The sequence below is a fragment of the Phytophthora infestans genome, genomic scaffold (genome assembly GCF_000142945.1).
Source record: "Phytophthora infestans T30-4 supercont1.61 genomic scaffold, whole genome shotgun sequence".
NCBI classification, from domain to species: Eukaryota; Oomycota; class Peronosporomycetes; order Peronosporales; family Peronosporaceae; genus Phytophthora; species Phytophthora infestans.
The window spans coordinates 471,273-498,369 of record NW_003303698.1 but is presented as its reverse complement, the minus strand read 5'-3'; the positions used below and the strand labels follow the sequence as shown (position 1 = coordinate 498,369).

Sequence of the window (27,097 nt, the reverse complement as noted above, 5' to 3'; positions counted from 1 at the left end):
ACTCGACGCTTTACTGTCGCAGTCACAGGCAGCCTTATACCTTTTGCGTGCCTGATAGGGAAGGGTACGTGTGAGGTTATCAGCTTCGCGAATCAGCCTCAACACCGTGGTAAGCTTTATCTGGGTACTACGGCGCTTACGTTTGCTTGGCTTCAATTTTAACGTGTTGGATCCCATGTTAAACAGTTCAATGGAGTGGGCTTGGTCACGGATAGTTGGCATCGGTGCATCTACCTCTGCCTCAATGCCGTTAATAATATGCCTCATGAATATTGACCATTCTGAAAGCGTTGCCTTTTTCTTTGGTGTATCTAGATCAGCAGATGAAATAGTCCGATAGGGTGGATACTCACGCCGGTCATCACCAAACCACCATAGTTGCCATGCACCCAGCGGATCGATGCTCGGAAATTCAAGGTTTTCGGCAAATTGTGAAATTTCCCGCCCCAGGAATAACAGACGCGCGTTGGTTTTGGTGCTACCTGGGCAGAATCGCCTGGCTGTGAACGTTGGAGCCCTACATCTTGTAATAGCGCTCTGATTTCGTCTCGAAGAAGGTCCCGGGTAATATTTCCAGCGGCCACGCCTTTCCGTTCTAGGACTTCTTCCATCCGCTGCTCTAGCATACCGGGAAGCGCGTCGATCGATTTTTGCTGAATTTCCAACTTCATGTACAGATTAATATGCGGTGGTATTCCCGTTACTTTCATTCATTGTGACTCGCCACTTTCTAGCTGTAATCTCAAGTCGTGGAGAATAGTCTGATTCGTGAAAATAGCCGACGAGAAGAGAGGGTGGTTGATAGGGAGATTATCCAGCAAAAACTCCGAGTGATGTACTAGTGATGCAAGACACAACTCCAGAATCCCAGCCAAATTTGTCTCGTTAGCGAGCCGTGGGAACATAACAGCTACGCTTGACCTGATAACTGCGCCGGAATTGCTGACAAAATGTGGTGGCAAGACTACAAATTTGGAGTCATGTACAGGTAGTCCTGCCACCACACGCCCTAAAAACTGGTCACCAGCCGCCTCGTAACGAAAGTGTCTATCTTGTACTACCAGCCGCACCTTAAGCACACACTTACAATAGACGGCCCACTTGTACTTCCTCCGCAAGCATATGTGGCTACTCCTTTCCTCACCGAGTGGGTTCCGTAGCATTTAGTAGCACACTGTTTCTCGAGAAGGCTGCTTAACGCCTTACCGAATCTAACCTTTGGGTCAGATCCTGGAAACAAAGCTCCAGGCTCTAATCGTGGATTACAGGCCAAATAAACTCCTAGTGCTGTCACCCAACACGTCGATGGGCTAATCGGGTTTGCGTAAAGATGACGAGGATCACGCGGCCCGGAACCTTCTTGATTCGTTTTTGTCCTGTAAAATATAGCTTCGATGCTGTCATCTTTTGCCACTAAGTCCACTAGAAGGGTCTGTAGCGTTTGGACAGACACAGATCGGCACATTAAATTCCATTGTGAAGTCAAAAAGAGATGAGAGAATCCACTATCATTGCGCTTGAGTGTAGCCTTACACAGTGACTTGTATAACGAATACGTCAGCGGCTGCTTGCCTGAAATTTTAGGCGAGCTATTCTGGCTCAGTTCAGCCTCCATTCTCTTGATGCCTGAGAAAAGCTGCTTCATGTCATCTCCGTGTTCAACAGGAACTGGAATGCGCTTCAAGCGGTAAAGGTCCTTTATCGCACTCCGATATCCGCTTAGCGTTGCCGACTGAGCTCGGACTCGCTTGTACGACAAAAACGTTTCAAAAACCGCTGGTGTGAACTGGGCAAGGTCAAGATCACCGCTTGTGTCAAAATACCGATCTGTTCCAGGGTCAACTTTGGCTAGCTCTTGTCGAATCCATTTCTTTATCCCGTTAATATTACCCGCGTACTTCTTTCTCGTGTCTCGCGAAATACAAGCGTCGCGAATAGCCCTGACATCAGCCTCCAATGATGTAGTATCTAACAATCTTTCGTCGCTCATGTTGCGTTTTCGATGTCAAGTACGATTAGATTCGGCTCGGTATTTTGACCAATGAAAACTGCACGTACTCGTAGGCATCCGACGCTTACGGATTCACGGACAGACCCGATCCTTGATTCTCTCCATAGAAGAATTTAGTGACTGCTGGGCATGGAATAAAAGGGTTCCTGAAAATATAAGCCAATCTGCTTACGTTTTGACCAGAAGTGCCACATGAAGCTTACGTAAGCTAGAGAATGGCTGATATTTGAAACAGAATGCGTTTAGTGATATATCGCCGGAATAAGTTCTTTTCACTTTCTTCACGCTGTTTTTAGGCTTGATGCCAAATATGCTGCCATGGCATGCTACTGGTGTAGCTAAAAATAGATATGTGAAAAGACACGCGTCGCAGCACCAGCCTGAAAGACCTGAGATGGGGCAATAGCTACCGACTGGACCAACTGGCACCCGACTGGGCAAAATGAGCCAGTTTGCCCCCCCCCCCACCTTTTCTTAATACTAATTAGCTTCATTTTTTGTAGGATAATCACAAGCTCAGGTCTCTATTGCGAAGGCTTTCTTGATCACTCGACCGACCGAAGAAGGACCGTGAACTGCTCGAAAGTAAGTAGGACAAGAAAGCCAGTATTGTAGTTTGTCCAGCTGGCCCCCATGTCCGATTCGTAGGTCTACACGTGAAACCATTCTCTAGTGCTTTTCACCAGCATTGAAGTTAAATTTTCCACCACCACTCGAACGCTGCTCAGGTAGCTTGGTTACATCAATGGCCGATGTAGACAATACGCTGGGTCATATCAATCATGATAGAGCACCTATGATTCGAATTGCAGCTAATTAGGATGAGGACACACTCCCCAGCTAGCGCCATTAACGTGGCCTCGACTGCGTCAGCGTCCATAGCTACCTTCCTGCCCACAACCCAACCAAACACGTCGGATGTAGCCACTACGAGTTGCTGGTTCTTTAAGTAGAGCTTGGTCGTAATACGAGTGATGGTGACGTCGTGGAGATTGCCACGCCCACTGATGTATAGAATGTATATCTACAATACTTCAAACACAAAAATAAAAGTTTGAATTAGCGTCGCTAATAATGGCCGTCTTTAACAAACTTGGAGCCTGAAATCTTAAAAAGTTTTAAAAGTCACTTTTCGCAGCTATTTAATGTCGATCCGCAATCATTAAAAAACAGTAATTCTTGGCATTTAATTTAGCAGGGAGCAAAGGTTTAGGGCCACAACCGCCAAAGAACTGCTGCTGTAAGTTTCACTCTTACTGTCAGTCGCCACGCCACCAACTGAGGCCGCGCTGCTGTCTTCGCCCGCGCTGCTGCCTGAGGCCGTGCCGCTGACTTGTAACGCTTGCTTTTATATACAAGCACCGGTAGGGTGGCAGGTGGAGGAGGTGCGTCAATAGCAGCTTCACGCTCGATTTCTTCTTCCGTTTTGTGAAGGCGGAATGTGGATGGAGTGGTGACGTAGGGTTCGTCACGGGAGGATTGTTCTCCATGTGTCGATCGCTTCTAAGAGTATGAGCCATTTAAATGTAAATACACTTAAATGTCAACTTTAGGAAACTAATCAGGAAGTAACGTAAACACGTAAGTGCCGGGCAAAAGGCCGCGACAGGACTGTGGTGTCTGGAGAGACTGCTCTTCTCTGCTGCTCTCTGGTGAGCGGCAGGCGTCAAAACGCAAAGTGGGGAGCAGCCTCCGCCAGAACACCGCTGTACCGCAAAAGTAGATACGTATACAAATAGCAAATAAGTCAATACTAAATCTAGATAAATGCACTCTCATTTGAGTACACCATCTTGGCAGCGCACAGCCAACGATGTCCTTGTGCATACAGTCCTTGGTATAGTCCTTCGCCATTGCACGCATGCGTACTCAGTGTAGCCGGTAGACTGCAATGCACTGGCGCTCGACACGCAGGTAAGTTTACAGCTCACAGATGGTTCTTCGATCTTGCAAGCTCGCGGTTTCAGCGACCTCTTCAGTCGCTGAAACTTTGTCACTAATGTTGCGTGTTGTTGGAACTTTTCGCGGTTTCAGGGGAAAAATGACAAGTTGAAGGCGATTCCACCTGAAACCTGAAACTGTCACTAATTTGTTTCAGGCCAGGTTCCAAGCGCTTACTGAAGAGGACCAATGGTACGTAAATAAAATCAAGTCCTAACTCATTTGACTGTACGACGCGTTTGTTTTAGCAGGTCCAACGGGCTTCCGTCTTCTTCGACTTATAGCCACGAGTCGATTTAGAGTGATAAAGACAATTGTTGCTACCCATTATCGATGGCGGAAATTGCAGCGATCGCGCGATGGTAGCTAAGCATCGTTCTTAGAGTTTCTGCCGAGGAAGCTCCAATATTTGGCACCTCGACTACTATTGCACTTCCTTGAGACCCTTGTGCTCGCTTTGCAACGTAGTCATTTCTTATTACATTTTGAAGGAATTCGTTTGTAGAATCAGTGATATTTTCGTCCTCTTTCAGATCCAGCTTTGAGGTGGGCGATGGGCTGATTGTTAGCTTTCTTCTCGACTTCGAACAGGTGGTAGCTATCAATAGGCTTTTCAGATGAGTTTAAAGTGTGGTCTTCACTTAGTAACTGCGACAGCACTACACATCTAGATACATACGATGAATCGCGGCGAACACCAGCGGTTTCACGCATTTCTTGGCTTTCTTTGCTGATGGTGTTTCCTTCGGTCTCCCGCGTGGCCGGGCAGGACTGGCAACTTCGAAACTTCTTCATCTTCGCCAGATTTAGAGTAGATATGGCGTTGTTTCGCCTGCACAATCGAATATTGCCTCCTTATGTCACGCTCTCTTGGTCTCTACGCAATGGGGTTCCGTTTGCAGTTTGTCGATCACAGTCGGTCACAGTCGGAACCTTGTCGGTGTGACAGTCGCGAACTTATCGTCTAGGGTCTCGCTGAGTACCTTCGACAAGGCGATCTATTTCTTGTAACTCTTTTTGCTGGAATAATTGTGGAAAAGTAGATCTGCTAAAATCGCTGATCGCTGAGGTCCTCTTGTACACGGCTCCTAAATTGCCGACTAGCGGAGGGGGTACTCCGATCTTTCGTGAGGCTCAGTGCTCAACTCGTTTTCCTGTGGCTGGGCTAACTCGCGCTTTTAGTGATCTCGCTAGATGCGCCCCTTGTACTATCTACGTGGACAGTGGGATGTCTGGCAGCACCGGGGATACTTCTAAGCGCTGCGCCGATTCGGGTTCGGTTGACGATCTTGTAGTAGTGAGATCGCAACCTGTTGATCCTTGAGGTGGGCAACTTCCCCCCTTCCTTTACAAGCTTGCCGTTTTTTTAGCGGTGGACTTGAGTGTGGGCTGGCGGGCGTCCTAGATAAGCAATCCAGGTGCTCGATCTTCGATCTTCTATTTTAATATTTGTAACGCTTTGTCGAGTGCGCCAAAGTCAATCCCGCGCCCGGAATAGCGGAGACGAAGAGCACTTGTCAAGATTAAAGTAAAACAACTCTGTTTGAAATGTTATATTTTGTTTAGGCCAAGACTTGTAGCTGTTATCGCTATATGCTCGCCACCTTGGATGCCTGCAGGTAATGTAATCACTGGCTCCCATCCCGGCGATTACGTCGTCAAGGAGACCAAGTTCGCCCTTGAGATCACATAATCCCCCATAATGTCGACACCCGTAGGTACAGTCGGTTTGAACAGGCTTGACACGCCTGAGATCGCAAGCAGTTTGGCCAGGTTGGTGGAAGCCATACCTAGGTCGCCAAAAGGATAATGGGTTGCGGTCAATCTTGATTGAAGGGCCGCGACGTCGCGAATTTCTCGAATCTGCTACACCACAGAGTTGAACAGCAGAATCAAGGTGATTCTTTGAGCTTGTAATGATATTCACGATGTGGTTGCCTCGCGGAACTTCTGTTCTACATCCCATGCGGATGGTTAGGATGACGCGATCCGTCGAATGCGGGACACCTTGCCTGGTATGTTAGGAAGTACGAATGACGATCGAAGTGTAGATAGTAGTAATCTCGGTTGCAACTTAGCCGTAATAATTGTTTCTTTTTATCACCTGCCTCCACAAGTAGAGCACGTGCCGACACGATAGTAGTCCCTTACTCAAGAGCATGCACGAGCATTGCCAATCAGACAAGCTGACGCTGTACGCTTAGTTTTGTTTGTCTAGAGCATCATCATCGTTAGCAGTGCTCTTGATAAACACCACACCAGGTAGGGGCTTGTAGATCCGGTAGAATGGGTGACTAGCAGTATACACATTCGGCTCGAAAAAGAGTGAACAAGAGTGTTCGCTCATCAGATTCGACACGTACTCATTTCACTGTCGAAATCTGCGTGATGCACAACGCCAATTATGAGCTTTCGACTCACAAAACCACCCTTGGCAAATGATTGGTAATATATTAGAGACGTTGTGCATCCATCCAGCTGCATGGACGAGTTCACAACGCTTTTTACTTGCTTACACGACGACTCCAGACGATTTTGGTATCATTCCCTAAAATGCCAAAAAGCATGTATAAGAGAACTATTTCCCTCTGCGGTTATCCCGATTTCTGTGGAAGTATTCTTCTAACAGATGCAAATACATTTTCGTGTCATCCATATCTTCCTAGTCTTTATTCGCAACCAAATCTAACCTAGCCAGAATAGAGCGATATCTGTCAAACGTCATGCAGGACGTAGCTGATGGATACTGCTTTCTATTTGCGTTGTCGAAAAAGAACGACGGGGTCACATGATAAAAGCTTAGCCAGAGCTCCACTTCCATAAACGCGAAGAGCTCGTCAACGGTGACTGCCACAGCTTCATCCAAGCGCGCGTTCACAAACTGCTGTAACTTTGAGAGAACGGTGGCATCCAACCACGTGAACAGAATCCGCGATATACTGATGCTTGTTGTGTTGTGCTGCGTAGTACCAAACATTCGCTGCAGAAGTCGCTTAACAACCTGGTCCTCTTCCACTCGCGCCTTCTCCAGCAGAAGTGTTTCCACGTCGTCAAACAGTACTTGAACGTGGCTGCAATCAATGTACCTCCAGGCTCCTGTGGTTGCGTCCTCGTCGTCAGAGTCAGTGTCTGACCAGCAGACATCGTCTACGGATGACTCTCTGTCTGACATGGCTTCCAGCGCGGCGCGGGGGAGCGGTGAGCCGACGAGTTGCGCTGGTGTCTTGAACCGACCAACACTCTTTTTTTATCCTAAACGAGATGGGTTGAGGATAAAAAATGCTCTGATAGAAAAAATGAAAAACAAAATTGATCCTCATTTTAAGGAAAAAAATTGTTGGGGTTAGCGTAGCGTGTTCCATCCCGAAAATAGCTTACCGGAGCTGTCTGCATACTGATTTTGACCCAGAGTGGTGGAGGTGCGGTCACCACCTCCCACCCCATACAATGTTGCTACGTTCATGTACACTAGACGCAATCATTATGACACATAGTATTTGAGTTCAGTAAACTAAGGTGTGCATGATTAATGTGACGGGGTCACACAGCACCTTGCGCAAGTGGAAGTTATCTTCCGAGAGTATACAAACTCTCAGTGAACGGCAGTTCACAGGTCCCCTCTTTAATTAAAGAGAGCGAAGTGACCTAAATAGGGTAGATCGTAAACTGAGTATATTTATAGGTAGGTTAAGTTTGGGTTTAATACAAACTATTAGTTCACCTATAGAAATGCAATGTCATTTAACCAATGGTTGGCTTTGAACGACCTTGGTACCTTGTACCAAATATCCCGGAGAATGACGTGTCATACTCCTGAAGTGTGAAGTGTCACACTTCATGTAACCAGGGTACACTTAGGGCTACGTACCCCTTTACATCATCCCCCACTTAGGTTCGGTTTACCGACCAATCAGAATGAAGAGGTGCTCGTCACAAACTCTCATTCTCAAAGTCGAAAACCATCGACTTGGCCGCGCGAGCGCGGCGGAGGCTCACTTCACAGTTATAGCCTCGAGCAGCAACCTGTGCGCTCTTCGGCTAGGTCTCCACTTCGACCGTTATCATGCCTTGTGGCACTGCAAAGAGCGGTGCTAAGACACGCTCCAAGGCTGCTGCCGGTAAGGCGCAAGCCAAGAGCACTAAGCCTCACGGCAAAGGCTCTGCACTCAAGAAGGCTACTCAGGTGGCCTCCGAGGCGATCGTTTCCTCGGGTGACGCGGCTGTGAACAAGCGCGCAAGCAAGCGCCGCAGCCCGTCGCCCTCATCTTCAGACAATCGTCCGAACCCTCGGTTCGTGGAACGTGAGTTCAACTCGGGCAGTGAGGACGATGCCGAGTCCGAGAGCACTCACGATGCTCCTGCGGACTCTGTGGGAGGGCACAGCCCAGTGCCCAGTGAGCACAAAGATGACAGCGTGCAGTCGCTCGCTAGTGATCAAGGTGATCACCTCTGTGCGCTCTGAGAGTCCGGCCGTCAAGGCTAAGGGTGCTCCCAAAGCTGGTGGCGATGAGGAAGAGAATCCTCGCAAGCGTCTCTCGCTTGCCGAGGGTCTTGCGCGCGCTAAGGCCTCTAAAGCCGAAGGCGCCAAGCCCTCAAAGAAGCGTACCGCCTCTAAGTCTCCACTCCGCGAGGAGAAGGAGACTCGACGCTCCTATCAGAGTCTCTTCGGCTCCTCGGATGAAGAGGAGGAGAAGGAGGAAGAGGAGGAGGAGGAGGGTGCTATCGTTGAGCCCCGGGAGGTCTCGAATGACCTCAACCAGCAGCAGGAGGAATTCCAAGCTGCCCAGCGTGTGCGTGGGGGTTCGGTGGCGGCACCCGTCAGCCAGGGAGCTGCCATCAACTCAAGAGGGTATTGGCCTCCCGAGGAGAGCTCTGGGGCTGACCTCTTCTTAGAGCTTCTCGTCGATCCTCGTGGCCTTGTGGGCGGCCACACTTCTAGGGGCATCTATGAACGAGCCCTTGTTCAGAAAGAACAGTTGTTCGTCGACAACTTGGAGGCTGCTCGGTGTGTGCTTCTCGCGCAACACCGCACTCCCCTTAAGGACTTCACGACCTGTCGTAAGAAGCCCGAGACCCGGGGTGGTCTCTATCCTGTTTGGGGATACCCCTGAGTTATGCCCGAGAACTGTCCCACGTGGAGTTCCTGTGAGGACATGTTCTGGGCGTGGGTGGAGACTCTCAAGTACTCGCCCACGGAGTTATGGGAACTCCATGAATATCAGCAGCTGTCCCACATCTTGGACCAGCGTGATCTTCGTGTGAGGTTTGCCCACTTGATCAGCAAGCGTATGCTGCCAAGGGACATCCTGAAGCGCGCGGCTTCTAGTGCTCACGATGAGCGCGGGTACGGCATGTATTCATCGTCCGTACCCCGTTCGGGCAAGAAGCCCCGGACTACTTATGAAGCTGCCGCCGCTTCTGTTCCCAGATTGCGACAGCCTTCGGGCAGTCAATCAGGAGCCGTTCAATCGGCCCCCACGAGTTCTTGGAGTGGGCATAACCCCTCCACTTCACGAGGAGCTGTCGCTTGCCGCGACACCGTTGCTCCTGGAGGATCCGCTCCACGTGGAAGTGGGCTTCTCCATTCCGGTCAAGCAGGGGCGGAGGTGCCCTCGTACGAGTACGAGTACTCGGCGCCTCCCGAGAGCCACTCTCGTCCGAGTGCTCCGACTGCGGGTCCGACACAGGACCCTGAGGTTGACCGTCTCCGTCAGCGTGTCCTCGTGCTTGAGATTGCACTTGGCCTTGGGACTGGCGGTAATGCTGCCGCCCAGGCCGGGAATCAGGGCGAGCTCGCTCGTCTTGCGGGCCGCCTGGACCTGGTGGAGCGAGAGGTCGCGAGCCTGCACCTGCGGGTGGATCGCCGTGCCTCTTCGTCCGATCTGGATGAGGCCTTTCGCATGATCCGACGGATCGAGGCTTTGTTGCCACGTCCGGAGCCGCCTGCGGCACACTCCCAGACGTACGCGTATGGTGCGTACCCGGCGTACTCAGCGTATTCGGCGTATGGCGCCGGGGTTCGTTCGTATGGAGCCCCTCCGGCGTACGGTCTTGACCGCAGCCTTGCCGTCCCGACCGAGGCTTGGGTGCCTGCTCCGACGACCTCGTCAATGACTGTGACCGGCCCTCGCTTCGAGGATCTGGGTCAAGGGGGGTCTGCGAGTCAACAACCCCCTGCGGGTCAAAGTACCGCTTAAGACGTCCGACATAGAACGTCGGGTGCGTCGTCATTGACTTTGGAAGGTCGATGGTGTACGACGCACCCTGTCTGGCCAGGACTGCAAAAGGTCCGATGAAGCGGTGCTTCAGTTTGTTGCTACCGACAGAGCTGACAGTGTTAAGAGGTAGGTTCCTCGTGTCTAGCAACACTAAGTCCCCAACCTCAAATATACTTAAGTTTCCTCTTCCTTGTTTGTCTGAGTACTCCTTTTGTTTGTCTTGGGCCGCTGCTATGGCATCGCGGACCCTGCTGACAATGTCCAGCTTGGTATCCATAAAGGATTCCACCTGTTTCCGGAGCGAAACTGGTCTCACATCCGAGACCTGGAAGGAAAGGGCTTTTCGAGCCTCTCCCCCACTTAGAATAGAGGAAGCAGTGTCTCCTCGAAGAGTGAGAGGCACTCTGGGGTGGCGGAACCCGTTCAAGTAGAGCGGCGTGAACCCCGTGGACGCGTGCACCGCGTTGTTTAGCGCAAACCCAACAACTGGAAGCTGCGTCGACCACGTACGTGGTGCTGCCGCGCACACACTGCGCAGAGTGTCCTCGAGCACTCGATTGACGCGCTCTGTTTGGCCGTCTGTCTGCGGATGGTCCGCAGTGGACATCTGCAGACGAGTTCACAGTAAAGGGAACAGCGTTTTCCAAAACGCGGCAGTGAACCGCGGGTCTCGGTCCGAGACAATCGTCTCCGGGAGACCGTGATAGCGGAACACGCCATCGACGAACAACCTTGCGGTTTGTTCGCCCGTAACAGTGACGGGAACTGGAGCAAGATGTACCATCTTGCTCAGCCGACACACGAGCACCAAAATTCCGGTGTTGCCGTGTCCGTCGGCGGGAAGCCCAAAGATGAAGTCAAGACTCATCGACTTCCAACAGTCAGCCGGTACGGGCAGGCTCTGTAGTGGAGCCGAAGAGTGCCCTGCGGGTTTGACCCGCTGACATGTCTCGCATGTCTTAACGTACCGGGCGACCCACTTGTACATGTGGGTCCACCAGAAGGACTGAGAGACCGACAGAAAGGTCTTCTCGCGGCCCAAGTGGCCGCTGGAGGGCGCGTCATGCGCCTCCGCGAGGATGTCGAACTTTAGATCCTCGTCGTTGGGTACGACCACCCGTGGAGGATCAGTGGGCTCCACCCGATAATAGAGGAGGCCCTCCTTCAACTCATATCGGTGGAGCCGTGAGCGCTGTCGCGACGAGAGCCAGTCGGACTTCGCGCTCGTTCCGGCCTTAAGGAACTTGACGATAGGCGCGACAGCCTCATCGTCCCGATACGCCATGCGTATCCGATCGTATAGATCCGTTGTCACCCGCGTGATGTGGGCCAACTCATAGTCGGGACGCCGAGAGAGGGCGTCCGCAAGCACGTTGAGCTTGCCCGGCTTGTATTCGACGCGGAAGTTGTATTCCGCGAAGAAGGACAGCCACCTCGCCATCCTTTGGGAGAGGTGAGGCGAGTTAGTCGCCGTCCTCAAGGACGCGTGGTCTGTGTAGATCACAAAGGGTCTAGAGCCCAGAAGGTGAGCACGGAGCTTCACAAGGGCATATTTCATTGCCAGGAGCTCCTTGTCATGGACAGGGTAGTTCCGCTCGGCGGCTTTAGGCTGCCCGGACTGGAACGAGATGACTCGTTCGTGTCCAGCCGTGTCGTCCTGCAGCAATGCACACCCGATGGCGTAATCGGAGGCATCGCAGACGACGCTAAACGGCTTCGTCTCGTCCGGCAGAGCCAGGACAGGGGCCTCTTGGAGACTGGCCTTGATGCTGTCAAAAGCATCCTGGTGCTCTTATTCCCAGCGCCATTCGACGTCCTTCTGAAGGAGGCTCGACAAGGGCTTAGCGAAGCCCGCGTACCCAGCGCTGTACTTGTGAAGGTAGTTGGCCAAGCAACCACTTTCGAAGATCCTTCTGGGATCGGGGCGTCGGCCATGCTGCTATGGCCTTGACCTTGTCTAGGTCAGCCCGAACGCCCACGTTGCTGACGAAGCAACCGAGAACTTTAATCTCTGGTGACGCGAAAACGCACTTGTCGATGTTGGCGTAGAGCTTGTTCGCTCGCATCACGTCCAACACTCGAAGGAGGTGTCCTAGATGCACCTCCATGGCCGTCTTGCCTCCCTCGGCACGGCTATGGACGAATATGTCGTCGAAGTACGTCTGTACGAAGGTACGCAAAGGGCGGAACAATTGCGTCACCAGGCGATTGAACGTCGCCGGGGCGTTAGACAAGCCCTGCGGCATGACGAGCCACTCCCAAAGCATGCCGCTTGGAGTGCTTACCGCGGTGAGCGGGATGTCACTCTCTCGCATCAGGATTTGGTAGTATCCGTCTACCAAATCCAGCGCACTGTACAGTATGCTCACGGCCATGTTGTTCAACAACACATCCCTTCGTGGGATCGGTGTTTGGGCCGGCACCGTTGCGTTGTTCAGCTTGTTATAAGCGTGAACCAGACGCCACTTTCCGTTCGGCTTCCGAACGCAGAAAGTCGGCGTCGAGTGCGGGGATTTCGATTCCCGCACCATGCCTGCCTTCGCTTTCGCGGCGAAGAAGGCATCAATGACCTCGCACTGTTCGCGCGGAAGAGGCCATTGCCTCGTGACACAATACTTTGTGCCGGGCACGAGATCAATCTCGTGCCGTACGCCTCGATCCGGTGGGAATTGGGTCGGTGGGTGTTTGTTCACCACGTCCGCATACTCCGTCACCAAAGGATACACCGGATCCTTGGGGTTCTTGAGAATCTCAGAACCCAAGCGCGCCTGACGCTGCTTGTTCAGGTCTTCTAGGACGTTCTCGTCCAAGACAGAGGAGGGGTTCAGCTCCTCCTGAGTGGTCTCAGGTCTCATGAGTACCATCTCAGCAATCTCTTCAGCCTTGAGGTTGGTCAGGAAAGACTCAGCCGTCATTTCCTCGAGGTGCAGTATCTCTGCAACCTCTGGCAACGGTTCCAAGTGGACACCAGATGCCTTGGCGGGTAAGCCGGTCTCGCCATCGAAGATGTGATAACACTCTTCCACCGGCCTTGTCGGAGGAGCCCGGGCCCTGGACTCCGAGTCGCTTAAAGCGACGTCGATCGGAACGAAGTTCGGATCCGACTTGAGGCGGCGGCGGCGTCGTTGCCGACGGCGGCTGTGACGGGGAGCTTTGCTGCCCACGTTTGGGGATGTCGTCGCTACGACATCCGAGGCACTCGTGGCCTCGTGTGGTACTGTGGTACCCACGCAGGAAGCGTGTTCAACGCCTTCCTCTTTAGTTAAGGTCTGGGCGACCGCGTGTGGCACTGTGTTACCCACACAGGAAGCGTATCCGACGTCTTCCTCTTCAGTTAAGGTCTGGGCGACCGGGAGTGGAACTCTGTTACCCACTCTGAACACGCTGTTCTCAGTGTTCATGACAGCTGCAGGTGTTTGCGGAACTAAATTACCCGCCTGTGGACCTAAGTTACCCACTTAGCCGGCGCCTCTTCTGGGCGCGGCCACCATCAAAACATCCTCGGAGTCGTCATATACGTCGACGACTCCCAAGCATCTGCCGGATGCTTTGGTACCCTGGCAGCCCTCGCGGGCCCCCGGGTCCTGACAGAGGTGGGAACATGACTCACCAATGCTCTGTCGGACTGCGCAGGGCAGCTGGCACCGATTGCCTTGCCTCGCCAGTCGATCCAGGGCTCGTGCTTCTCAAGCCAGGGCATGCCCAGGATCATATCATATGGATCCATATCGAGAACAGTGAACTGTTCGAGGCTGTCAAAGTCTTCAAACTTGACGGCCAGATCCACTTGGACGTTGGGGACAGTGACGACCTTCCCGTCGGCCAGTCGCACTGACACCGTCCCGTTGCCCTTGCTTTCTCTCAAAGCCTCGGACAACTTGTTGCTGCTACGAGCAACCGTCTGGCGGCGTGCGAAATTCTTTGACGCCCCAGAGTCGATCAAGATTCTAAAGGGGATGATCGGTATCCCCGTACACATCCGTGTACTACGAGCAACCCGCCGCTGCTCTTTGCCCCGATTCGAGAGTGCGAAGACTCTCAGGGGCTAAGTCCCCGTGGTACGCGCCACCCGCGCACCCATCACGAAGACTTAGTTCTTTCCCAGTAGGGCGCCCCGCGCCTACTCGTCCCCTGCATCCCCTGTCCCCGGGATCCTGGCTTCTGCCAGCGACCCTTGAGGACGGGCTTGGGGAAGGACCGTCTGCGGAGTCTTTCCGCGGGACAGTCGCGCTTGAAGTGGCCCATCTTTCCACAGCCGAAGCAGCGGATGTCACGCTGTTCAGCGGACCCGAGTTCCATGGGAACTGGTCCGTTGGGGCTTGTTCGACCGGGAGCCGACAAGGAGCTCCCAGGCCATGCTGAGGCCGGCGTACGCGCCTGGCGATGGCTGTACTCTTCTTGAAGAGCCACTTGAACCGCCTCTTCAAGGGTGCTTGCCTGCACCCGGAACAGCTGAGTGCGTGCGGGGCCCACTCGAAGGCCGTCCATGAACACAGTCATCTTGATGTGTTCATTGAGTGGGTTTCCCACTAGGGACGCCGTGAGCTCCCGTATCTCTTGCACATACTCGTGCAGTTCGCGTCTTCCTTGTTTACACGCGAGGAAGCGCGAACGCTGGCGGTACTCGTAGTTCGCCGGGAGGAACGCGGCTCGGAGCTGTTCGCACAGCTGAGCCCAGGATGTGAAACATCCAGGGGATGCTGCTTCCCCGAGTGTACACCCAACTCTTAGCACGACCGCTAAGGTTGGAGAGTGCAAAAGCAACACGCAGTTGCTCGGTCGAGATCAGAGCCGCGTCCATCGCGAGCTCTACTTCTCGGACCCAGAAGTGAAGGTTCTCGCCTTCCTTCCCTTCATACGGCTTAACCTTCAGCCGTATTGGCTTCGGGTGAGGCGGATTTGCTTCCGCCGCCGGAGCCTGCAGGCTCTCCCGCACATGCGCGAGGAGGCCCTGCTTGTACGCGTCGAATGCATTGACGCGCTCGAGCTGCTCAGCCGGTGTTGACACCACCAGGCTCTGCAGGGCCTCCATCCCGAAGATGCCTGCCATCTTCCGAACCGACTCGAACTGAGAGTCGTTCATATGAGAGAAGTCATTCCTATCCATGGCAACGAACTTCGGAGAGGTTCAGGTAGTCTACCCGCGGTGGCGTGGATTGACTACTAGTGCTACCAAGTGTGACGGGGTCACACAGCACCTTGCGCTAGAGGAAGTTATCTTGAGAGCTTATACAAACTCTCAGTGAACGGCAGTTCACAGGTCCCCTCTTTAATTAAAGAGAGCGAAGTGACCCAATAAGGTAGATTGTAAACTGAGTATATTTATAGGCAGGTTAAGTTTGGGTTTAATACAAACTATTAGTTACCTATAGAAATGCAATGTCATTTAACCAATGGTTGGCTTTGAACGACCTTGGTACCTTGTACCAAATATCTCGGAGTATGACGTGTCACACTTCGTGTAACCAGGGTACACTTAGGGCTACGTACCCCGTTACAATTAATGTGTCGCCGTGCCAAAACCAATTGTTTGTATTGGAGCCCTGGCAGAAATTTGCAAAATCGCAATCGCTAGCACCTGTAGCCTATTTTGCGTGATAACATGAACAACATATCTAAATAGCACGCTCTAACTCTAAAATTTGAGTGACCGACGTGGGTGCGTGGCGCGGAGTGTACATTGTCTAGAAACATGAAAACAGAAGATAAGTGCTGATACATTTTGTTCGTCTATCATTTTCGCGCAGAGTGTTCCAACACAACAGCAGATTTTGAAGTGTTTCTCAGCCGTTACTTTGCGGATTACAACAAACAGTACCTTAAAAGAACCCTTTTACAGCGCTATTCTGTATTCTACAGAATAAGAATTATGACAGGACATAATTTTCAGCAAGCTTGTAATCGTCGCAATTCCTCGCATGCTTGTGTTTGTAAAGGGTAGAGATGGGTGGTTCGATCTTGAAGGATCTACGAAGGGAAGATAGCCGGGGATAATTCGAATTGAATAGAAAAGACAGTATAAGATGACTGGAGGTTTTGAAAATTCAGTTTCTTGCTATTTTCGGCAGTTGTTGGTGACCACAGATTTCAGATTTATTCGAATATGAACGCTCCCAACGAGAAACCGTTCAAGCAGTTATGGCGCGAGCTATCCAAGGCAGGATGGAAAGCGAGGAAGCCTAAAGGACTGAGTGCGGACTTCACGTACGTGATGCCCAGTGTGACTGGCCGCTTGGATGCAGAGAAGCGCGGAGTTAAATACTTCGTTGGTACGTTCTGCAGACAGCTCGGTATATATACTCACAGTACTGACAGATATGTGCAGGCGAACAAGAACTAATGACATTAGGACGTCGTCAGGGGTTGCTGGAGCTCTCACCTTTGCCATCACTCCCAGCAAGGATCCCCATGGGAAAGAATGCGGCGTATGAGTTGGCCCGCCGTCGTGCGCCGGTTGAAGAAGTGCTGCCAGCGGAAGAACAAGCGGCACCAACTTTGGAGGTGACGCCTACTCCTCCAACTCCTCCTTCGAGTTTCCCTCCGCGTACTTCAGCTTCTACACCGTCGACTCAAGCAGGTCAAGCAATTCAGCCAGATACAGAGCAAGAAGGTGGGAGCACCACTACTAGTATGGAGGATCCGGAATACGATGTACGCTCGGGTCATGAACGTGCCGACGAGTCGAAGAGTGAAATAGACGATTTCAACGGGATTGATGAGTTTGATGGAGAGAACTTCATGTATGGGCTACGTGGGGAGAAGCTGTTCGGGTCAGTTGCTGTAGATGATGTGAATCTGTGCGATGAAGCCGAAGATGACAACGACAGTATTGGTTGTGACTTCGATGATGAGCTGGATGTGCCTGTGTCGCCACGAGAGGACTACGAAAGCGAAGTAGAGTCTGACAGCGACTGTGAGGAGGACAGTGAGCTATTTGTGCAAGCCGACGAAGACATGCGGCGCTTAAGAGCTTCTGGGTGGAACATTTATGACGAGCAAAATTCTGGTAAGTCGGTCGTCTACAGAATAACTCTTTTCATTCTTTTCTAACTCTGTATTATATTGAAAACAGGTGATTTGACTCTTGAAGCCGCGCAGTTGTACGACGGAAACTGGGGGCCAACTAGATCTGCAGCAGCATTTGCAGAGTCCTCATTAGGAATGTTTTTCTACTTTCTTCCCAAGAAGCTCTGGTTTGTGATTCAGAAGGAGACGAATTTGTATCGCGAGGCTTGCATCCCGCTTGTCGCACGTCAGCAACGAGAGAAGCAGCTTCAAGCACAAGCAAAGGATCCCCAAAAAAAGGTCGACTCTGTCCAAGAGATTGAGGAGAAGCTACGGCGAGTAAAACCTATCCAGGCTCACGAAATTATCCACGTGATTGGTCTCCTCGTTGCTCGAACCCTTTGTTCTCATACGGATGGCCTGGAAAAACACTGGTCTACTCGAGAAGATGGCGCAGTCCCTCGTGGAACGTTCTCCAGGTTTATGAAGAGAGACAGATTCAAGATGATCACTCGTTACCTGCATTTCGCTAGTAACAACGCTGCAGATGCGTCTAAGGACAAGGCATGGAAAGTCAGACCGGTACTGCAGGTACTCGAGAAAACATTTCGGCGTGGCTACCGGTTGGGGCCGCGAATCAGTTTTGACGAAGGCACCATTCCAAACAGGAGCAAGTTCAATCCGGTGCGCGTCTATAACAAGGACAAACCGCACAAGTACGGGACTAAGGTTTACATGACGTGTTGCGCGGAGACTGGCTACTGTTCTCGGTACGTTGATACAGAATTGCTAGTAGTATCAGTAGTATCGGGGTGTTTCTCAGTATCATACAGATTGCCAATTCCTCTTTTCACAGAATACGAGTGAAGTCACTTACAATATGCTGTATCTTCTTCTGTATGCTACAGAATTGAAGTTTATCTCGGCGCGGCTAACAATCCAGCGGCAGCAAAGGGAACGGCACAGAAGGCAGTTATACGAAACGTGAACAAAGCCCTCGAAGGACAACCCGCAAAGCGACTTGTTGTCGCTGACAACTTCTACAGCTCGTGTGCACTGATACTGGATTTACTTCGGAGGGGTTACTACTACGTGGGAACGCACCGCAACGACAGATTGGGATGGCCAGTCAACTTTGCGTTCACACAGAAAACGCGGCCCAAGCGTATGCCCCGAGGGACGTATCGCGTCGCTCAAGCCAAAGACTTCCCTGAGCTCATTGCTGTGTCTGGGATGGACTCGAAACCTGTGTCTATGATTGCGACTGGATGTGCAACGACGATGACTAGTGTGAGACGCCGAGTGAAGGGTGAGAGTGTTCGTGCAGACGTACCATGTCCCCAGCTGGTTGCCGATTATCATACTGGTATGGGGGGTGTCGACCAGCACGACCAGCTGCGACTGCAGCGATATTCGATACAGCGATGTGTGGCTTTCAAAAAATATTACCGCCAGTTATTCTTGGGGTTTGTTGACATGGCGATTGTCAATGGGTTCATCCTGCACAAACTCATCTTGAAGAAAAAGGGAGAACGCATACCGACGCACGCAGAGTACATGCGAAGACTGCAAACGGAGCTTTTAGCAACAACAGAAGCCACATTGCGTGCAAACACCAACGCAGAGGATTTGATTACGGAGCCAATTCGAACGCAGCCACACGCCCTGCAGAATACGAACGACATGTATGATGGAAATGGGAAGAACAAACGTCGTCAGCACCTTTGCAAGGTATGCTCGGCAATGGCGACGCCCCAAACGAAAAGCTTTGAAAGCAGCTACTTCTGCCCCCAGCGCACTCAATCCCACGCCGGCTACGTACCTCTATGTAATCGCGTTCGGAGAGAGGATAGCGGCAACACGCTCACGTGCAGCCAGATTTGGCACCAGGTCTGGCGAAACGGAACTGCGATTCCAGCACACCTGAAGAAGCGCATACGCTTTCGCAAGCGTAAGCGCGCTGACGAAGAGAAAGAAGACAGTAGTTAGCTAGTTAGTAGTCAAATCAATAGACTGTTCGCTCACCAAACTTTTCGGCCAGTTCAAGCCTAGTTCTTCTTCTACTCTTGCTAGTCTAGAGCTGGCCGAAAATTTGGTGAGCGAACTTCTGCCGCGTAGCGATGAAGCTCCGGCGGCCATCCAAAATGGCGCGAAGCCGCCAATCTCACTTATCGTTTTGGAGGGGAAATACCTTACAGAAGACATTGCGATCTTTTTTTATTCTGCAGTAGCCAATCAAAACCCCAGATAATAGCGTATGGTGGATACATTGCGAAGTTTTTGTCCGTAGAAACGATGTCTTTGCACTTTTTCGCAGTGTCCACCTCACATGATTCGCGAGACAGCTACCATTAGATAAATTGTTGCATTCTTCTGTCAATAGTTTAATCAAGATAAACCTTTATTCTGTATAATACAGAATAAAACCCCGCTTTAAAAGGGTTAAAAGAACCGTAATGGTGTTCTCCTGATTGGATATAAAGCCCAAATTCATTGCCTTTGATTTGACAAAAATCGGCTTGAAATCGAGTTTTCGTCTAGCGCACTGTATTACAGCTTCTTTACCAGTACTAAAATTAAGTTCTTAGAAAACTCTCGAATTCCATATCGTGCTTAAAGGGCATACTTGCATTAATTTTGTGAATACCGGTACCTCAACCCGGAACAGAAGAAATACGCAAAACATTTGATTTATTTCATTTTGAGTCAAAAAGTGAAGAAGAGAACAGGCAGCTATGGCCACCACGGACCGCGGCGAGCAGCTCAAGTTACAGGGCAACCAGTGCTTCCAGAAGGGCAAATTCCGCGCCGCCATCGACATGTATACAGAAGCCATTGTAAGCTCTCATTACCACCCCTTTAAAGACCCGTAGACTCCGTCCAACTTCTCCTTGTTAGGTCATGGCGCCAGGTCGCTCCACATATTATTCCAACCGCGCTCTGTGTCACTCCAAGCTGGACAAGTGGGAAAACTGCCGCAATGACTGCGAAGTCGCGCTTAAGCTCGACGCACTCAATGCGAAGGCCAGCTACATGCTAGGAACGAGTCACATGCATCTACTGGCATTTGACGCGGCAGTGGAGGCGCTACAGACGGCGCTCAACAGCGCGGAGAAGACTAAGAAGCCCAAAGCTTTCCGAGTCGATATCACCGCAGAGCTCCAAAGAGTTAAGAAGCGCCAGTGGCTTCACACACAGAAGCAGCGGGTCGCACGCCACGAGAAGGTCAAAATTCAGCTCCAAAAACTCTTTGGAGCCAGCCATACCGCCCAGCTTTTGGCTACACAAGCCATAGCTACTTCAGATAAAACAAGGCGCTCTGGGGCAGAGGAAGCGGACGCTCTGATGGCGTACGTGGAGCACATGGCCGCCTGGTTTGAGAAGGATATGTATCCTGGAGAAGTGCCCGACTACTTCATGTGTCCTATTAGCATGGAGATCATGCACGACCCCGTGACGACTCCAAATGGCGTCTCGTACGTGGGTGGACAGTGTTTTTTTTTTAAGTTTAGTACTAATATTTTTTTCTGTGTCGTTGGCTTTAGATACGAACGACAGTGTTTGGAGGATCATTTGCGTCATAACGGCGCGATAGACCCGCTAACGCGCAAGCGATTAACGCTAGAGATGCTGCGACCCAACACTTGTCTAAAAGCCGCCATTCAGGATTATCTTGAGAAAAACTCGTGGGCGTTCGAGTATTAGGAAAAATGAAAGAATATTTTGTACGTTTATTTTTTCTTAAACTAATGGGAAACGTGGTAAGTAATATATTAATTGATATTTTCCAAGCTCACTGCAGTCCTGGAATACTCCTGAGTCTCAGGATTCGTCAAAGTTTCGCGTAAGGTATAACTTTCATCCACTAGCTGTATGTCCGTCGACGAGTTGCAGAATTTATACACGACGTATAGCCCCACTTGAACGACACACAAGACGACCCCAAGTGCGTTCGGGACCAACACTACATGTAGCATGTCATCTTGCGCTATACAATACAATACCCAGATCACACCATTCACTAGGAAAAGGGCGCTGAGTGTGATCGGAAACGTCGACGCGTCCTTCGTCTCGACCACGTTCTGGATTCTCTCCAATGGCGACGCGTACAGAGCCAAATTGATGAGACCACTGACAGCTCCGAGCGTGTTTGCCACTGCTTCGTTCGACTGGTTGGTAGCACCACTCGTCCCAAGACTGTAGTATAGCGTATATCCCGCTAGAAGGTAGAACGCAGCCCCGTAGAGTTTGTGGATGTGAGCGTGGTCTCGCGTCCAGTGGTAGTAAATCCCTCCAAAGGCGATCGATGCAAGCATACCGACCGCATACGCCACGAAGAGCGGAGGGATCGAGTTCACCCGACGCGCGTACATGACCCACGCGTAGCAGTTGCAGAAGATGAGAACGACTGATAAGACGGAGACGGAGCCTGTGGAGCGGGTCTTATAAATCCGCCAAAAGTCTGGAAACGGAGCGAGCACTGCCAGGATCGCCGCAGCGGTGGAGAGAACGTGAAGAATACTCATAGGCATTTCCTGTGGGAAGTACGGCGACTCCATTAAAAGCGTGAGTGGCGCAAGAAATGCAGCAAATGGAGATTAACGAGTACAAAAGTCGGTGGTATAATTGGTCATACTTGGACCAAGTAACTTGGTGAGTGAGCTCAATTTTTCAAGGAGTGAATTTTGACGATATTACCGGTATCCTGCGATTGCAGGGTACTTTTACTAAACGTTTAGGTTAAAAGAGTGAAATTAAGCTATCTAAGAAATAGTTTGATATTTTTGTCCTGACATTCACAATTGAACCACTTCTTATTCTGTCCAACATCTATTATAGCGCATTTGTAGACTTTCGATCTCAGTGCTGTTGGTTCCATGATCACTCAATCTTCACCTTTCCCAGTCGGGTGCTTCGTGTGGATTCCTTGGAGGCGTATTTTGTACTTGGCTCGAGTGGAGGAAGCTCGAGACAGCGGTTCGAAAGACGTCGAGCTGTTAGTTCACGTCCACGGAGAGCAGTTCACAAAAGACAAATGGCTCACTGTACGTCAGGATGGCACTGCCATCAACTCTCCACCACTGCGACTACTTCAGGTATTACCCACACCCTTCACAGGAATCGGTTCGTTTCCCGCCGTAGAAAATTACGTGCAACTTCTCGTCATGGATCACGAGCTTGTTCCTCGAATCGCCTCGAAATGCACCTCCGAGAATGTTGCAGTACCGACACTCGTGGGGGTCGTAGTCAAGGTGTTACCTGCCCGTGACGCGTCATTAGTAGACGTGGCATATCCCTCAAAACTTGAGACTCACACACAGTGGCAACGAGTCCAGATCGGCAACGGATACGTACGTCAATCTCTTTATAAATCTTTTTATTTAACATATTAACTGGATCCTTATATGCAGCTTAACGTCATCTCGGAATCGCGTTTCCTCGAGCTTCAGCAGCACTTAACGCTAGCTATCGGAGCATCATCAAACCATTAAAAAATAACAATAAAACTCAACGTAATTTCTATTCATCCGGTGCGTTCCCAGGCATCTATTGCGTTCTCTTTACAGGTCGCTGTTGATGCTCCCACTCCGCTTCTTGGCATAACTCGCACGGTTCGAACCACTCGAGCGTTTGATCGAGTAACTCGCTTGACTTTTCACTGGGGCGTTGTATGCAAACTTGTGGATTTCCGTCCGTTGAGCGGAGCGGAAGTCCAAATCTTCGTCGTCATCCAGCGCGAATTCCTCGAGATCGTCCTCGTGCATCGGCACCTCCAGATACGGATTCAAGGGCAACGGACGGAACCGATAGCCGGTGACGGTGAAGAATCCCAAGGCCGCCAACTCGCCGACTGCCACAGCGATCCACGTCGCGTCGTACGGTAAACTCGCTTGTAGCAGCTGTAGGACCAGTCGAGTCACGTAAATATAAGTGATAACTAGCAAGTAAAACGAGCGGAACTGTGTGAGTTTCTGCAGGTTGGCGAAGGCTTTACCGTCGGTGGCAGCAGCAGCTCGCAGCTCGCGAATCGACCAGACAATAGGCAGCAACACAGCGGCGCAACAAGCCACGTCAGCAAGGACGAGAACGTCTCGCCAGCTCACACACGCGCGAGTCCCCACGGCGGTCTCGGACGCGAGAATCTGAGCGAGATTACTCACCACTTGTAGTACTAACACTAACGAGAGTACAGACTTATCTCGTGGCGATAGATGGGGCTTCAGTAGCGACCAGCCCGTGCCGATGAGCATCACTACTGAGAAGAGTAATAACCCCTTTAAACTCATAAACGCGTACACGACTGCCGTCCACGCGGTGAGCGTGTCGCCGTTGCGTTTCATGTAGTACGAGCGCATGGCCTCAGCGAATAAAGCCAGCGTCTTGACAGACACCAGCGTCGCCATGAGCCAATGCACGCGTTGGACGTACTCCAGATGGGTACAAAGACATTTCCCCCAGACTACTGCAGCTCCGAAGAATAGGAAACTGGTGAGGACATACACGACTGGGAGCGGAGCGTCTCCAGCTGATAGAAAATCCGTCGCTCCGTTCTTGAACATGGCGTCCATCTTGAATAAAAAAATATAAATTAGTCGATAAATAAAATTCGATAAGTAATTTATTCCGACTCACATGGAATGAAACCTTGAGCCCAGGAGTACAGTGAGCGTAGAAAATGTAGTAGAAGCCGACGCTCAAAGGTCCATTGTGTTGTCCGCCTTCTCGACCGTCGAGCTGCACGTGTGCAGTACCTCGACTCACGTTCCTAGAAATGAAATGACCAGAATCAGATCCGATAAAATAAAATATGTATACCTGATCAATAGCACTGTACCAGGTCTGCGCGTCGGTCATATCGATCCACTGACTGTCCGGACGCCGTTGCAGCACACACTGGTCTCCCTGCTGGCTGGCTTGGGGCAGCTCCAGGTCTCCACTGCCTATTGCGTCGTCTAGCAGCGCCACGGTCTCCCACAGATCGTCCTGGTGCACGAACAACAGTCCTGCCTGCACTTCTTCCGCGTCTTCGGGCACCTCCATCGCCACGGCGGACACGCTCACGTCCATTCGACCGCTGGGGCCGAAGCCGAAGCGCTCGATGAAAAAGTGCGAGCGGTCCTCGCTCTCGAAGACCCACGACTGCTTCATAGCTGACGTGACATGCACTCCTAGTAGCGCCAGCAGCGCCAGCCTCGGCCTCATTATTGTGCGACCCCGAATTGCGTAATTTACGGTATTTTTTACATGGCTACATGTAGCCACATTGTGAACAGGTTTATGCGAACACTTGATTCATTCAACACGCTGCCAAAGATGGCTGCACGTTGACAGAAGCTTGTCCTAGGAGTTCTATGGAAGCATAACATGTAGCTCAGGTTATACCTACCCAGAGGGCTTGGTGGATATGGATAATAATAAAAGAAGAACTATAATGTGGCCATTCTCATTGCGCCAAGCTGCAACTATTTTAAGAATAGCGAGCGGTGTTTTTTTCGTTTCTGTGGATGATAATGTATTGCGACGTAGCAGCATTGTACAGAATAATTGTCCTTTCACAAAACACAGTACTTCGAAGTACATCTTGATCATTGATGATGTGGTCGGATGAACACTCAGATGAAGTTAATCGCCACTCAACTAAGATGACGACTATCAGAAATTTAGAGCTCTCAATGCAAAACTTCTGCACATTTGGGGTCTCCGATGCTAAGTTACTACGCAAGCACCACTTTCCTTTCCCACGGCTCTCTGTTACGGCCAACTTAATTCCCTGCCACCGACAACCTTCCTCGATGTCATCCGAGTGATCTCCACCATTACAGCGGTTCTCGTCGCTCTGTCCCCAGCCCCAGACTTTTGGAGGATGTACAAGACCAAAACAACTGGACCATCCTCCATCCTGCCCGTAGTCATGATCTTCTGCAACTGCTACGTCTGGGTCCTGTACGCCTACCTCGTCGACAACATCTTGCCGCTCTTCGTCAACTGCTGCTTTGGTATGTTCACTTCCGTCGTTTTCGGAGCCATCTACTACCATTATAGTAAGGACCGAACCCACATCCACAAGGTTTGTGCGATCACGTTTGCAGTGTTGGTTATCTATGCCATTTACTACATCCTGGGGACGACTGGGGTGACAAATCAGTCGGACGACGCTGTGGAGAAGCTTCTCGGGGTCGTGAGTGACATCGTCAGTTTGGTGATGTACGCCTCGCCACTGGAAGCGATGAAGCAAGTGATCCAGACGAAAGACGCAACGACGTTACCGATCATCATCAGCGCCATTTTCCTCACCAACACCACCGTGTGGACCGTGTTCGCTTTTGCTGATGATGACATGTTTGTCGTAGTTCTAAATGCTATTGGTATGCTGGTGTACATCGCTCAAGTGGTGTTATTCGTCATGTATCCCCCGAGAAACACGACGGAGGCTTCCGAGGACTCTGCGTCGAGGTCACTATCTTGTAAAATAGCAAAAGAGTTACCGTCACCGACTTTGCCGTTCGGTAAATTCAGTAGCGACGAAGCTGTCTAAGTTTCTCCTCTTTAGTACATGTAGTTCTGCAAGAAACAATGCACGCAGACGCCTAAACAGTAAAACTAAGGAGCACACACCAAAGATGCCCCGAATAAATTCATATTATCCCGGTAGTGCTACGAATAGTAGTACAGTACGTACAGCCCAATTGGGATTAATTCAACCCCATCATTGGTGGCGCACAAAAAAGTAGGTATCGAGCTCTTACATTTTACAAATGAAAGCAGCTGTAATTTCCTCGTTTTTCATCAAAAATGAAAGCACACTACGTTCTATAGCTACTTTTTTAGAGCTGAATAGCAACTTTTTTTTTACCGTTAACGCAAGTATTTCACTTGGCTGAATGGAACATTTACAAATGCATCAAACGTAACTTTTTGCTTTATTCAAATAAAGCGATAGTTTTGCTTTATTCAAATAAAGCGATTAACTTCGAAAATTGTATTTTCACCTTTTCATGTTCGCTTCAAGTTTTTTATTAAAACAAAGCGCTTCACATGTGTGTACATTGTTCAGTCTGAGACTATCTATCATTATGGATCAAGTGACAACGTTTATTAGCAGCGTTGTTCTAACCGTCAGTTCGTACGGCCAGCTTCATTGTACATGTACTGCGTTTTGGCAGCTCAGTCAGTTACCTCACTCTCAGATAATTTATACAACAAAAACAGCCCATACTGCTTAGTGATTGTCCTGGATTTGTGAACTCATTCTCTCACAGTGCTTAGTGGTTGTGTGCTAGCCTTTTTGGTCTCATGTGCTCCCGTAGTACGACCCTCTTTCGTGGCTGCTAGATATTCCGTGTTCTCAAGGGTTTACGTGTATTCCACAGACTTCGTGTCCATAATCATTTATGGTCGATAGCGTTCCATTTCCGGTACCCTCGCCAATGGGTGATTTTCCGAAGTTTTTTGTCACCTGTGTGCCGCGCACCCCTGTCGTGGCTCCATCTACCGCGTTGTCGCACTATCGTGCAATCCCAATGTGGCTATGCTGTCTATGTTATCGTGATTGCATAGTATATATGTTTTACCAATGTTATCGCGCTCTACGATGGTTCCGTGTCCGCGGTGTGCAATTGTGGTCTCCAGAAGCGTTTCTTCGCGATTTTGTGGCTGGTCGGCCGTCCTGGTAAACGTGTTTTAATGAAGTATCGTCCTCAGTGGTCCGGCGATCTCAGGCTCTACTGTGCTATCGTGCTCAGTGGCTCGGTGACTTCCCGTGGCTGCTTGTTCTCCCATGTTTTAGCGGCTGTCTAATCGCCCATGCTATCGTGCTATCGCTTGGCGTCGCGGCTGGTCTGTCCTCCAAGCTTTCGTTATCTACAGTAGTATCGCGCTCCCCAGTAAGATCCGGTTCCACCCTGGTGTCGTGCTCCAATAC

At 50.7% G+C, this 27,097-nt stretch overlaps 5 protein-coding genes across 5 annotated transcripts; 2 read left to right on the top strand and 3 right to left on the bottom strand.

Annotated features, from left to right (window-relative positions):
* Positions 1-2,179: 2,179 nt before the first annotated feature.
* PITG_17880 (uncharacterized protein) lies at positions 2,180-3,501 on the bottom strand (the record flags this gene model as incomplete). The annotated part of the gene is made up of 3 exons (XM_002896373.1): positions 2,180-2,219; positions 2,845-3,035; positions 3,418-3,501. The coding sequence occupies 3 exons, from the start codon at positions 3,499-3,501 to the stop codon at positions 2,180-2,182; spliced, it is 315 nt and encodes a 104-aa protein (XP_002896419.1).
* A 16,409-nt stretch (positions 3,502-19,910) lies between these two features.
* On the top strand, positions 19,911-20,880 carry PITG_17879 (uncharacterized protein; the record flags this gene model as incomplete). Its single annotated transcript, XM_002896372.1, has 3 exons — positions 19,911-20,012; positions 20,074-20,651; positions 20,721-20,880. 3 exons carry the CDS (start codon positions 19,911-19,913, stop codon positions 20,878-20,880), a joined length of 840 nt encoding a protein of 279 aa, XP_002896418.1.
* A 273-nt stretch (positions 20,881-21,153) lies between these two features.
* PITG_17878 (MtN3-like protein) lies at positions 21,154-21,734 on the bottom strand (the record flags this gene model as incomplete). The annotated part of the gene is made up of 2 exons (XM_002896371.1): positions 21,154-21,163; positions 21,286-21,734. The coding sequence occupies 2 exons, from the start codon at positions 21,732-21,734 to the stop codon at positions 21,154-21,156; spliced, it is 459 nt and encodes a 152-aa protein (XP_002896417.1).
* Positions 21,735-22,052: 318 nt separating this feature from the next.
* PITG_17877 (uncharacterized protein) lies at positions 22,053-22,568 on the top strand (the record flags this gene model as incomplete). Its single annotated transcript, XM_002896370.1, has 1 exon — positions 22,053-22,568. The coding sequence occupies one exon, from the start codon at positions 22,053-22,055 to the stop codon at positions 22,566-22,568; it is 516 nt and encodes a 171-aa protein (XP_002896416.1).
* A 168-nt stretch (positions 22,569-22,736) lies between these two features.
* PITG_17876 (uncharacterized protein) lies at positions 22,737-24,324 on the bottom strand (the record flags this gene model as incomplete). Its single annotated transcript, XM_002896369.1, has 2 exons — positions 22,737-23,744; positions 23,809-24,324. 2 exons carry the CDS (start codon positions 24,322-24,324, stop codon positions 22,737-22,739), a joined length of 1,524 nt encoding a protein of 507 aa, XP_002896415.1.
* Positions 24,325-27,097: the final 2,773 nt, after the last annotated feature.